This window comes from Nerophis lumbriciformis, linkage group LG34, assembly GCF_033978685.3.
Source record: "Nerophis lumbriciformis linkage group LG34, RoL_Nlum_v2.1, whole genome shotgun sequence".
In the NCBI taxonomy this organism is placed as follows: Eukaryota; Metazoa; Chordata; class Actinopteri; order Syngnathiformes; family Syngnathidae; genus Nerophis; species Nerophis lumbriciformis.
The window spans coordinates 18,500,172-18,513,039 of record NC_084581.2 but is presented as its reverse complement, the minus strand read 5'-3'; the positions used below and the strand labels follow the sequence as shown (position 1 = coordinate 18,513,039).

Here is a 12,868-nt window from a genome sequence, read left to right as displayed (position 1 = left end):
TCTCTCTGCACAGTGTTTTTGCATAATCCTGTGAAGTAACTATTAAAAAACAGGTTTTAAATCATAGCTGCTCAGTAAGCACTACAGGTAAGCAGCATTAAACAAAGGTGATGTGTTCAAAGGATACTGGACTGTCCACAAAAGCCGTGGATTATATACATGAGCCAGTCGTGATGCACGATGTCCTTGACGCGCTCCAGCAACTTCCCGTTCCACACATACTTGTAGTATGGCTCGTTGCGGAGGCCGTAAATCACTGTGGCAGAAGACACAAATAGACCTTACTTTTTTCTTACACGACTGCTGAAAGAACCTTTGAAGCTCTAATGTGCTTTATCTACCTACATAGGAGAGGAGCTTCCACCTCTACCTACCTTGCGTCGGCAGCCCTTCGTCTTCAAATATGTCAAAGCTGTCCAGTTTGCCCCGCTGATTCGCTTCATCTTCGGCGGACGAGGCTGCCGACGACCATAACTCGTAAGGCCTCTGCAACAGAGTAAGGTTGTGTTGCAGCGAGTGGCTCAGGTCGTAGCTGTAGCTGCGGGGGTGCAACAACAATGTTGTTTTAAACTATTAATTCAAGATTTTTTACATTATATTAAGCTAAAAGACAGAAAGGACAACAGTAAGCATCTTACCTGAAGTAAAAGTTACTTGACAGGTCCACGTTTTGAAAAATTCGCACATATCTGGGAAAACATTTTGAAAGAGGCCTCAGGTAAATCTCATGATCTGTTTCATGTGTGACATATGACAAGACTGAGGAGAAGATTCTACCTGGCTTCGTCAGGATGCGTGACTCGAACCGAGTCATTAGGAATGTAGATCATGTTGATGTCCTCAATTTTGTATATGGAATGGCCCCCGATGTCGGCCATCTTCCTGCGTTTGGTGATCAAAATTATGTAGTAGCCCTCGAGGAAACGTACAAAGCCTGTCAGAGGAAAATAAACTCAAAGCTTTGAATCAGTACTACTACACCTCCACGGCATATTTAGAAGAATCCAACCTATTACTTTGACTAGGCTTTTTTGGTTTGGTCTAAAGCTCTTTACTGGTCATACTCAGAAAACATGGGGAAAAATAATAAAAGGTGCACAATAAAAGGTGTTGTGACTCAGTGACTTTAGCCACAAGCAGTCCAGGGCCAAAAAATAGCACAAGGGCACAGATGGCAAGTAAGGGGGAGATACAAATGTCAGAATGTGTCTGTGTCTGAAGCCCATCTAGTTAAAGGGTCAAAAATTATGTATGGTACAAAATAAAGTAGTATCTGAATTTACAAGCATAATTGGTTCAACGACCGAGCTCATGACTCAAAACACTAATTAGCCCCGGCCATTGAAATTAATTTAAATCAGTTTAATCTGTGCATGTGCCCTGTAATCACAACAATTTGACTTTACCTTTTAAAAAAAAAAGAAAAAAAATTAAGAAAAAAAAAAAGTGTGTACTACAAACAACTACAGTAGATTTATTAAATAATGTAATAATATTGTACTGACTAATTGGTGTATCCTTCGGGCTGTTTCTCCGTTGAGTAACAATAAGAGCTGTGTTCAGTGTTTATGTTAAACAGACATGTTTGAGTGACAAACCTGGGAGGTCAGAGTGGACAGCAACCGACATGTACAGTATTTTCTGCCCAGTAAGCAAGTTGCTCACTCATCCAGTTTGTAGAGTCACAACTTGGCCTGGACCGGTAACAAATTTTGCTGCACGATGTATTGACCAATGAACGATATTATTATCAACATTATTTTGAGACCAAATGAATTAGTAAGGATAATACATAATAATAATTCAAGTACAGCCTTTCAAATGCAATGAACTTGTATTTCTTGTATATTTTAACATTGTAATTGTAAATAAATGTAACCTTCTAAATATCCAGGTTATAGTGCTGCGATTTGGCTGCCTCTACACAGTTGGTCATATGTTTGCTTGTTTGTATTTTTGATTCGGTGTGTCGTCTGCATCTTCTTCTTACTAATAACTTTTACAGTTCTAGTGGTTAGAGGGCAGAATTGGGTCGATCTCTGGCTGTGGGTTGCGTACAATTACTACCAGCGTCAGGAATGCTCGTAAATCAAATTTATGCTCGCATAATAAAAAGCCAAGAAAATGCTGGGTGTCAAGATACTCGTAAGTTAGGGTACTTGTAAGTTGAGGAACCACAATCATTTATCTTATCTTACTAGACTGTATTTTCCTCAAATAGTGGCATGTCCTGTAACAGACACTGTGCCCAAATCTTTTTCAGCATCCACAGAGAGAAATTAAACCATGTAGCTTTGTAAAACTAAAGTTAATTGATTTTCTTATTCTTATTTATTTAAATAACATATATTTAAAAATGAAATTTAAGGAAAGAAAATACAAAACAAATGTGGCAAAACATACGGCATCTGTGAAGCTGTTATTTATTCCTAATTGTTTTAATAAGGTTATTATTTTTCATTATTTCATTAAATGAAAGAATAAAATTAAACCATGTGGCAAATAAATATGGCATCTGTAAATCTAAGGATTTTGGGGAAGTTTTAAATGAAAAGTGATGGGGCTATATATATATAATATACAGGGGTACTTCAATTTACAAGTACGAGATACTACAAGATACGAGCTGTGTCTTGTTTTTTTGTTGTGCTTTAAATTGTGAGCATAATTTGAGTCACGAGCCTCCCCGCTATCAGTCGTAGTAGTATTTGCCCTACAACCACAGGAAATGAGAAAGTTAGTGAGAAGCCAAAAAATAGGACGACTGAATCGGAGAAACAAACTATTAATTAAAAACATCTCCTGCCGGTTAGCCCAGGGTTTTTTTTTTAACCTTTTGGATCTCAGAGCCCAACTTTTCCACTACAGTGGGGCCTGGGAACCACTTAAATATTAACACTAACTTAGTAATCATACTCTTGAATTTAATCGTATCCAATACTTATATCTAACCTACAAACAGTTTGCAACCTGGTCAAATGATATGAAACCATGTGTTAATCACAAATGCTTTTGTCTAATATATAAACCTTGGGCTTAAGTCAGACTGATTTAAAAAATAAGTACTAACCAAATATAATAAACAAGAAGGTACCCATAAATAACTGACACAAATTAAATGTATATACCATTATGGCAAAATAAACTAAATCAATAATGAATAAGTTTCTTAACTAAACTGTCAATAAAATTAAAGTGCAAATGAAAATACAGCTTTACCACTTTAGTCATAATTTGTGCGCTGAAGAAACATACATGGCTTTAGCTCTAGACTTCTTCTGTTTGTTTGAGAATGACATTACTGTCATATGTGGTGTAAAAGTGTAATACAATAGAGTAAGTACCGCTGCAGCCCACACGGTAAAAATCATAAAACTACTACAGTCGTTTTTAGTTGTTGAAACAATATTTCTGATGTAATTTTTTTTTTTTCCACGGCATGTTGCATGAGAAAATGGTCGTATTTTGGGGGGGCCAAGCACAGATTTAGTTTATTTAAATTTAAGATACGAGTATTTTGAGTTACAAACTAATAAGTTAAGGTACCACTGTTGTAACACAATTTACACATTCATTACAAAATTGTATAACAAAAATGTTTGATTATAAATATCATTATAAATTGCCAAATGAGGAAAAAAACATACTCCCCATAAACACCTGATACTCGACAGTTACGTAAACAAACTATAAGGAAATTTATTCAGCATTAGTTTGTTGTGGTTGTATTATGTCAGGGTTTATTACTACTGCCAAGGAAAAAAAAACATACCACTGCTCAAAAAAATTAAAGGAACACTTTGAAAACACATCAGATTTCAATGGTGAAAAAAAAAATGTTGGATATCTAAACTAAAATTGACAGTTTAATGTCTCAGGAACAAAAGGATGCCATATCTTTTGATGGAAATAAAAGTTTTCAGCCTACAGAGGGCTCAGTATATAGACACCCCAAAAATCAAAGTAAAAAAATTATGTGGCAGGCTCGTCCATTTTGCCTAAATTCAATTTCTGCAACTCAAAATTATTTTCAATATCTTGTGTGGCTCCCACGTGCTTGTATGCATGCTTGACAACGTCGCGGCATGCTCCTAATGAGACAACGGATGGTGTCTTGTGGGATGTCCTCCCACATCTGTCTAAGGGCATCAGTGAGCTCCTGTAAAGTCTGAGGAGCAACCTGGCGGCGTCTGATGGACCGAAACATTATGTTCCAGAGGTGTTCTATCGGGTTTAGATCAGGTGAGGGCCATTCAATTGTGTCAATTCCTTCATCCTCCAGATACTGTTTGCATACTCTTGCCACATGAGGCCAGGCATTGTCGTGGACCAGGAGGAACCCAGGACCTACTGCACCAGCGTAGGGTCTGACCATGGGTGCAAGGATTTCATCCCGATACCTAATGGCAGTCAGACTGCCGTTCTCTAGCCTGTAGAGGTCTGTTCGTCCCTCCATGGAAATGCCTCCCCAGACCATCACTGACCCACCACCGAACGGGTCATGCTGAATGATGTTGCAGGCAGCATAGCGCTCTCCTTGGCTTCTCCAGACCCGTTCACGTCTATCACAGGTGCTCAGGGTAAACCTGCTCTCATCTGTGAAAAGCACAGGGCGCCAGTGGCGGACTTGCCAATTCTGGTGTTCTATGGCAAATGCCAATCGAGCTCCACGGTTCTGAGCAGTGAGCACAGGGCACACTACAGGACGTCGTGCCCTGAGGCTACCCTCGTGAAGTCTGTTTCTGACTGTTTGGGCAGAGACATTCACACCAATAGCCTGCTGGAGGTCCTTCTGTAGGGCTCGGGCAGTGCTCAACATGTTCCTCCTTGCACAAAGCAGCAGATATCGGTCCTGCTGATGGGATGAGGACCGTCTCCGGCCCTGTCCAGCTCTCCTAGAGTAACTGCCTGTCTCCTGGAATCTCCTCCATTCTCTGGAGATTGTACTGGGAGACACATCAAATCTTCTTGCAACAGCACGCATGGATGTGCCGTCCTGGAGGAGTAGGACAATCTGCGCAACTTCAGGAGGGTAAAGAAATCGCCTCATGCTCCCAGTCGTGATAATGACTCTAGCTAAAGCCAACACTTGTGGAAAAACAGTTAAAAAAGACCAAAAGGGAGGAACTTGAAATGGCCTCCACCTGCAAAACCAGTCCTGTTTTGGGGGCCATCTCGTTGTTGCCCCTCTAGTGCACCTGTTGTTAAGTCCATCAACACCAATGCAGCTGAAACAAATTAACAACCCCCTCTGCCACGTACCTGACCAAAACCTTATCAGAAAAGTGCAATTGAATTCATGCCATACCCTGATAAAAAACTGTTCCTTTAATTTTTTTGAGCAGTGTATTTTGTTTTGCTTCTCCATTATATTCTTGTTTTTTGTTAACAGCTCAACCTTGGTGGAGGTCTGCTTTCTACAGAGTTCCATTCTAGTCCATTTAAGTCCCTTCTAAATTGGCTTCGAATAAAACAGCCCTGACTGGAGTTTGTGCAGCATTGTTGCAGAATAAAAATTGCATTCTTGGTATTCCCAATCAATGTGAACTCAAGTAAATCGTGTATATACCAAAAATTCTAATCATTGCAAATCTGCTTGCTTTCCGTGATTATCAACACTGCTATGAAGCTCTCAGAAGATTTTCCAATGAACATCCAAGGACTGAGCTTTTCTGAAAGGTCCAAACATTCTGTCATTGATAGCATTTAATCAGGATTGGCTTGTGTATTCAAAGACATGTTCCTGCGCTGTGTTAACAAATGTAGGTCACCACTTGATCATGAAACAGAGACATGAAGCAGACCACTCTGCCCTGCTAATTACCTATAGAAACACTTCAATAAAAGGTGTAAGGTTGAGAGAAATGTTCCCTGAGATGAAGACCAAACACTTGACCTGATTTTTACAACTGAAATCACATCTTCTACACACAAAAATCACAAGTACAAGTGTTTCCATGTTTCCATTTTTTTGTGGAAATCCACCACAAATAGATCAGGCCATTTCTATTGAAGCGAGCTTGAGTTGCACAGGAACTAGTCAGATGTAGAGTTGGGCTTATTTAAGGAAGTGCTCTGCCTCTTTCTTTTACAGATATCACCTTAGCTATTCAATTTCACTATACACATAGATTACAGTCCTAAACACTGGAGGCTTTTAATGAAATTGATTTTTCCGCACATAATCTTCAGTCTTCCTTTGGTGCCAAAATGTGTTTGAAAAAATACTGGATGCTTCCAAGACATATAAAGCACCCTCTTTTGAAATGGCTTTTTTAAATTGGCGTGCTATTGAAGACAGTGGTATTGTATCCATTTAATTTTATATGTTAAATCTAAAAGGAGCAAAAAGAAGTTGCATTATGTAGCAAACTGCATTGATTTGCCACCTGGGTCTTTTATTGTATTGTCCCATCTCCAGTGTGTAATATGCAAAAAGCAGGTCAACACCTGCAGCTGGGCACCTAATGATGCTTTGTAGCATGAAGTACACGTTGCCATATGTGTTAGCCAAATGATTTTTCCTTTGTTGTTGTGCAAGAGCGTGACAAGCGAGTGAAGGGAGGGCACGTACCGACGATGCCAAAGGCTGACACGGCCTTCGACAGGCCAGAGGGACCCTTTTGGGCGATCTTTGTGCGGTTTCCCAAGTCCAGACGGCCCAGCAACTCACGCACTTCTTGCTGGTTGTATACATGCTAAAGACAAAATAGTAGATTTGAAGGACACAATAAATAGGATTTTGTAGAAAAATCATTAAAAATGTGTGACAAATATATTGCATTTTCACTGGACTACTTTTCATCCATCCATCCATCCATTTTCTACCGCTTATCCCCTTCGGGGTCGCGGGGGGCGCTGGAGCCTATCTCAGCTACAATCGGGCCAGCAAAATGAAAATTCAATTGTGAGTCTTACTTTGCTTTGAAAATGCTCTCGCTGTACATCTATACATGTTTGTTTGTTTTTTGGTTTCTTTTTAGAAAATCTCTAAATTGTGCCATATTTCCAAAATACTTAGTGTATCAACATGATTTTTTCCTAAAATTAACAAAAAATGAATAAAAAATTCAGGTGACCTCAAAAATATGTCCATTTTAACATTTATATGTTCACAATTAAATCCATCCATCCATCCATCTTCTTTCGCTTATCTGAGGTTGGGTCCCGGGGGCAGCAGCCTAAGCAGGGAAGCCCAGACTTTCCTCTCCCCAGCCACTTCATCCAGCTCTTCCTGAGGCGTTCCCAGGCCAGCCGGGAGACATAGTCTTCCCAACGTGTCCTGGGTCTTCCCCGTGGCCTCCTACCGGTTGGACGTGCCCTAAACACTTCCCTAGGGAGGCGTTCGGGTGGCATCCTGACCAGATGCCCAAACCACCTCATCTGGCTCCTCTTGATGTGGAGGAGCAGCGGCTCTACTTTGAGCTCCCCCCGGATGGCAGAGCTTCTCACCCTATCTCTAAGGGAGAGCCCCGCCACCCGGCGGAGGAAACTCATTTCGGCCGCTTGTACCCGTGATCTTGTCCTTTCGGTCATAACCCAAAGCTCATGACCATAGGTGAGGATGGGAACGTACATCGACCGGTAAATTGAGAGCTTTGCCTTCCGGCTCAGCTCCTTCTTCACCCCAACGGATCGATACAGCGTCCGCATTACTGAAGACGCCGCACCGATCCGCCTATCGATCTCACGATCCACTCTTCCCTCACTCGTGAACAAGACTTCGAGGTACTTGAACTCCTCCACTTGGGGCAGGGTCTCCTCCCCGACCCGAAGAATGCACTCCACCCTTTTCCGGGCGAGAACCATGGACTCGAGTCTCGATTCAAAATCAATACTTTTTAATAACATAGGTGCCAGTTCTATGATTAACTACATTACTCCATAAAATAAATAACAGTTCTAATTAATTTCTATATTAAACTGTTTTTAATAAAATTACACCCAATTATTTTTAATTGCTTAAGAATCTTAACGAATAAGAATCGCGATTCATTCGAAAATCTTTTTTATTTTTGTATTTTTTACATCCCTAGTAAATATGCGGGATTATAGCAAAGATGCTATTTCCATCCGCAGTCTAGTTTAATAACAATAAAATTACATTCTCGAGCATCCACAGTATGTTTCTAAATTGGCATGATATGTTTCTATAATGCCAATCCAATGGGGGGAAAACAATGAATAACTAACATAATATTGGCAGGAATGGAAGCATGGAGTGATGGATATTTACTTGAAAATGTCTAATAACAAAAAAAACAACACATCATCATAATAAAAACGACCCCTGCATTATGACAATATATCAACTTCCAGCTCATATCCTGGTAATAAGGGGAGGAGAAGGAGGTGGACTCAGAAGTCATCAGCTAGCCTGTCATCCACAATGCACTTGGGAGAGGCTGGAGCCATTGCACAATATCCCCGGGGCGTATTGTACAGTATTACATAAGCACGGAGTTACATTAGTACTGTACTAAGGCCAGTGAGAAAACAGTGCTCACCTTATCGTCAATTATGACCAGGTCCTTGGGCTCTGTGCGGTCAATCTTGAGAACTCTGTGTTTGGTCTGAGCCTGATTGCTCCCCACTAAAAAATACCTCTGTCAAGGAAAAAAAATATTAAATGACTGCAAAACTTCAAATTTAACTTGTGTGACTTTGCATTTGTTTGACATAGCTTATATATATGTTTCTACATAAATAGAGGAAAATCTTAGAGACTTTGCATGAAAAAAGATTGCCCGTAATAAATGAGGTAACTCAAACAAATCTGTTCCGGTGTCAACTCGTCCCCATCATTCACATTAACTGTACAGGCAAAGTTTTACATACCATTTTAACATTTCTAATTAACATACAGTCATGGTCAAAAGTTTACATACACTTGTAAAGAACATAATGTCATGACTGTCTTGAGTTTCCAATAATTTCTACAACTGTTATTTTTTTGTGATAGAGTGATTGGAGCACATACTTGTTGGTCACACAAAACATTCATGAAGTTTGGTTCTTTTATGAATTTATTATGGGTCTACTGAAAATGTAACCAAATCTGCTGGGTCAAAAGTATACATACAGCAACATACATTATTAATTTTGGTGATGTAGAAAATTTACAATCAAATCAAATTAGCTTCATGGCATGGCCTCTTAACTTCATGTGAGTGATTATGATTGACAACACCTGTTGACTTCTCTGAGCCCATTTGAATAGGGCTCATGTGATGCAGTCATTAGACTCGGTTACATACGCAACAATGGGAAAGTCAAAGGAACTAGATCTGAAAAAACTAATCATTGACTTGTACAAGTCAGGAAAGTCACTTGGAGCCATTTTAAAGCAGCTTAAGGTCCCAAGAGCAACTGTGCTGACAATTGTTTGTACGTATAAAGTGCATGGCACAGTTTTGTCACTGCCACGATCAGGAAGAAAACACTAGCTATCACCTGCTGCTGAGAGAAAATTGGTCAGGATGATCAAGAGTCAACCAAGAACCACCAAAAAACAGGTCTGCAATTAATTGGAAGCTGCTGGAACACAGGTGTCAGTGTCACAGTCAAGCGTGTTTTGCATCGCCATGGACTGAGAGGCTACCATGCGAGAAGGAAGCCCTTGCTCCAGAAGCGACACCTTAAGGCTTGTCTAAAGTTTGCTGCTGATCACATGGACAAAGATAAGACCTTCTGGAGGAAAGTTATGTGGTCAGATGAAACAAAAATGTAGCTGTTTGGCCACAATAACCAGCAATATGTTTGGAGGAGAAAAGGTAAGGCCTTTAATCCCAGGAACACCATCCTACCGTCAAGCATGGTAGTGGTAGTATTATGCTCTGGGCCTGTTTTTCTGCCAATGAAACTGGTGCTTTACAGAGAGTAAATGGGACAATGAAAAACACGTCAAAAGTGGTAAAGGAATGGCTAAATCAGGCTACAATTAAGGTTTTAGAATGGCCTTCCCAAAGTCCTTACTTAAACCCCATTGAGATCACGTGGACAATGCTGAAGAAACAAGTCCATGTCTGAAAACCAACAAATGTAGCTAAACTGCACCAATTTTGTCAAGAGGAGTGGTCAAAAATTCACCCAGAAGCTTGCCAAAAGCTTGTGGGTGGCTACCAAAAGCGCCTTATTGCAATGAAACTTGCCAAGGGACATGTAACCAAATATTAACATTGCTGTATGTATACTTTTGACCCAACAGATTTGGTCACATTTTCAGTAGACCCATAATACATTTATCAAAGAACCAAACTTCATGAATATTTTTTGGGACAAACAAGTATGTGCTCCAATCACTCTATCACAAAAAAATAAGACTTGTAGAAATTATTGGAAACTCATGACAGCCATGTACACTTTTGACCACGACTGTACAAGTGTACAATGAAGTTAGCCAATGTTAACAAACATTAACATAAGTTAATCCTTTGATGCTAGTTGAAAGAACCTTTCAGCAAATTCCAAATTTAATTTACTTTGCAAAGAATTGCTGGGATTTCTAATTAATGGAAAACACATTGATGGCTGGCTGTAGGCAACCTCTTGATTAACTCAAGAGTTCTCATAAAGATGGCGTATTAGTATTATTAATAATGGCAATCCAATCTCTAAAATGTAAATCTTACTTGTGCAGAATAATGACTTATGATGCACAATACCCTAATGCTGTATTTAGTGATAGCAGTACAAACACTAACCGTTGCTGCCATCTAGTGTCTCCCAAAGAGCATGTTTTGCTCTTTTCAAAGCTGATAAAACTATGTTCAAGCCCAGAACTGGTGTTCGATCAAATATTTCCGTTGCATTCTTTACAAGAAAGTGTGTTTTTTTTCCTTTAAGCAAATTCTAAACTGACTGCTGATCATAATGACACTGTAAGAAAAACTGCACAAACATACGGCTCTTGTCTCGTACAAAACCATCCTCTGGATCCCACTGATGAGAGCTGCAGATTGTGGCATATTTGCTCTTGTGCGATCCACAAACCAGAAGACAAGAGTACCTGAAAATGTACAAAACACATAAAAGTATGTAGAGACGTCAACGAGCCTAAAGGTGTCGCATATATTTCGTTCCTACTGGTAGATAGAGTGCATCATTTATTCCGCTAACAACTCACCGTTAAACTAGCTAGCGATTTACGACAGCCACATATATTAACAAGAGATGGCAATATGCATTTTTTGTGTGTCTTATGCGCAAATTTTTTTCCTAAAATAGGTGTATAAACAACAAGTCTAACACACCGGTTTAGTGTTTGCTAGCTACAGTTCATTACGCTACACGAATTTGTTTTAGTCACGTGACGGTCATGAACCCGGAAAACGGTCACGCGTCAGTTGCTTACGGTGGCTCACTAAGCCCAAAAATAACATTTCGTTTTTGTAATGCTGTGGATTTATAATTATGCTTTTTATTTTTGTATTAGGATTATTCCAGATGTTACGTTAAATAATTTTTAAAATAATCATGATAATATAAGTTTACCGTAAGTACAGCCGTGAAAGTCCCCCGAAAAGAGCTTGTTGATAGTTACCATGGCAACCAGCGGCACTCATGCCAACAGGTAAGCTAGTAAGTGCTCATATGAAATTGCACCAATTAACAAGTAACGGTGGAATTATTTTATGTTAGCCATAGGAATTACCTAAAGTATCGGTAGGTCAAATATGTAGTAAGTAATTGAGCTGACAATGTACTAACTAACTTGCTTTGAAAGTGCTTTGACTTATGTGAACAGTTATGTTACTTTGACAACTGAAACCTACTAGCGCCCTTTTAGTGTTTGATAACTCTTTGTTTTGTCGTTGCTAGTCAATAATAATCCAAACATGGATCTGGTGGACAACTTTATGGAAGATGAAGCTGAGAGACAACGTCTACTTACTAAACCAACCTGCTTCCTTGTGGTTGGAAGACCGGTAATGTCACTCTTTTAAAAAGGCCAGGATAAATTCCAAATACACCCACCTAAAATTCCACCATAATGCTTTATTAATCTAACAAAAACAAATGATTTGTTGCAGGGTGTTGGTAAATCCACCTTGGCCAAAGAAATTGCAGAGACCTGGGGATGTATATTAATTGATGGTAGGGAATATAATCACTATATTATACATATTTTTTCTTATACAATAAGTTAATTTATTCAATTGCTTCCAGACACGGATCTGCTGAACTACCACATTAAAACTAGAACAGAGGATGGTATTAAGGTATTGGTATTTACAGTCCGAGTAAATTTGCATACACATTTTTTGTTATCTAACTAAAGCATCATTTGACAGCTTTTAGATATCCTGAATGCGGGTGAAAGTGTGCCAGAAGACATGGTTCTACGGCTCATAATTGACATGCTAAACTCAGTAAAAGCCCAGCACTATGGTAGGCTCCAATTGTCTTCTCAATCACAACATATCTGTAGACTGATATGTAAAACCTGCATGCGTTGTGGTGCAGGCTACGTGTTGAGCTGCCTACCATTCATATCGGAAGAGAATGTGGCTGTGGATGAGCAAATGGAGCTGATCAGGAACCTCAAGCTCACACCGGACTTTATCATCAACATCAAGGTTGACACACATTTTGCTGCACCAACATGTATTATTTCAAGTTAAAATTCACACATACAGTCGTGGTCAAAAGTTTACATACACTTGTAAAGAACATAATGTCATGGCTTTCTTGAGTTTCCAATCATTTCTACAACTCTTATTTGTTTGTGATAGAGTGATTGGAGCACATACTTGTTGGTCACAAAAAGTATTCATGAAGTTTGGTTCTTTTATGAATTTATTATGGGTCCACTGAAAATGTGACCAAATCTGCTGTGTCAAAAGGATACATACAGCAATGTTAATAT

General features: G+C 39.4%; 2 protein-coding genes across 5 annotated transcripts in view; one reads left to right on the top strand and one right to left on the bottom strand.

Moving 5' to 3' along the window:
- The window catches only part of fig4a (FIG4 phosphoinositide 5-phosphatase a), a 106,799-nt gene extending 95,475 nt beyond the window's left edge, over positions 1-11,324 (bottom strand). The window contains exons 1-8 of the mRNA XM_061929907.2: positions 11,126-11,324; positions 10,905-11,008; positions 8,508-8,606; positions 6,575-6,698; positions 778-934; positions 639-689; positions 375-538; positions 128-256 (exon numbers count right to left, since the gene is read on the bottom strand). Coding sequence (XP_061785891.2) covers positions 128-256; positions 375-538; positions 639-689; positions 778-934; positions 6,575-6,698; positions 8,508-8,606; positions 10,905-10,967 — 787 coding nt within the window. The 5' untranslated portion in view covers positions 10,968-11,008; positions 11,126-11,324. The remainder of the gene's footprint in view (positions 1-127; positions 257-374; positions 539-638; positions 690-777; positions 935-6,574; positions 6,699-8,507; positions 8,607-10,904; positions 11,009-11,125) is intronic.
- Positions 11,325-11,404: 80 nt separating this feature from the next.
- ak9 (adenylate kinase 9) overlaps positions 11,405-12,868 on the top strand; it is a 54,171-nt gene continuing 52,707 nt past the window's right edge. For 2 of the 4 annotated variants that reach the window (XM_061929108.2, XM_061929107.2), the window contains exons 1-6: positions 11,406-11,572; positions 11,821-11,927; positions 12,033-12,096; positions 12,169-12,221; positions 12,294-12,390; positions 12,466-12,578. In XM_061929108.2, coding sequence (XP_061785092.1) covers positions 11,563-11,572; positions 11,821-11,927; positions 12,033-12,096; positions 12,169-12,221; positions 12,294-12,390; positions 12,466-12,578 — 444 coding nt within the window. In that variant the 5' untranslated portion in view covers positions 11,406-11,562. Of the gene's footprint in view, positions 11,573-11,630; positions 11,665-11,820; positions 11,928-12,032; positions 12,097-12,168; positions 12,222-12,293; positions 12,391-12,465; positions 12,579-12,868 lie in introns of those variants that run through there. The other 2 variants (XM_061929111.2, XM_061929109.2) reach the window with 2 other exon arrangements.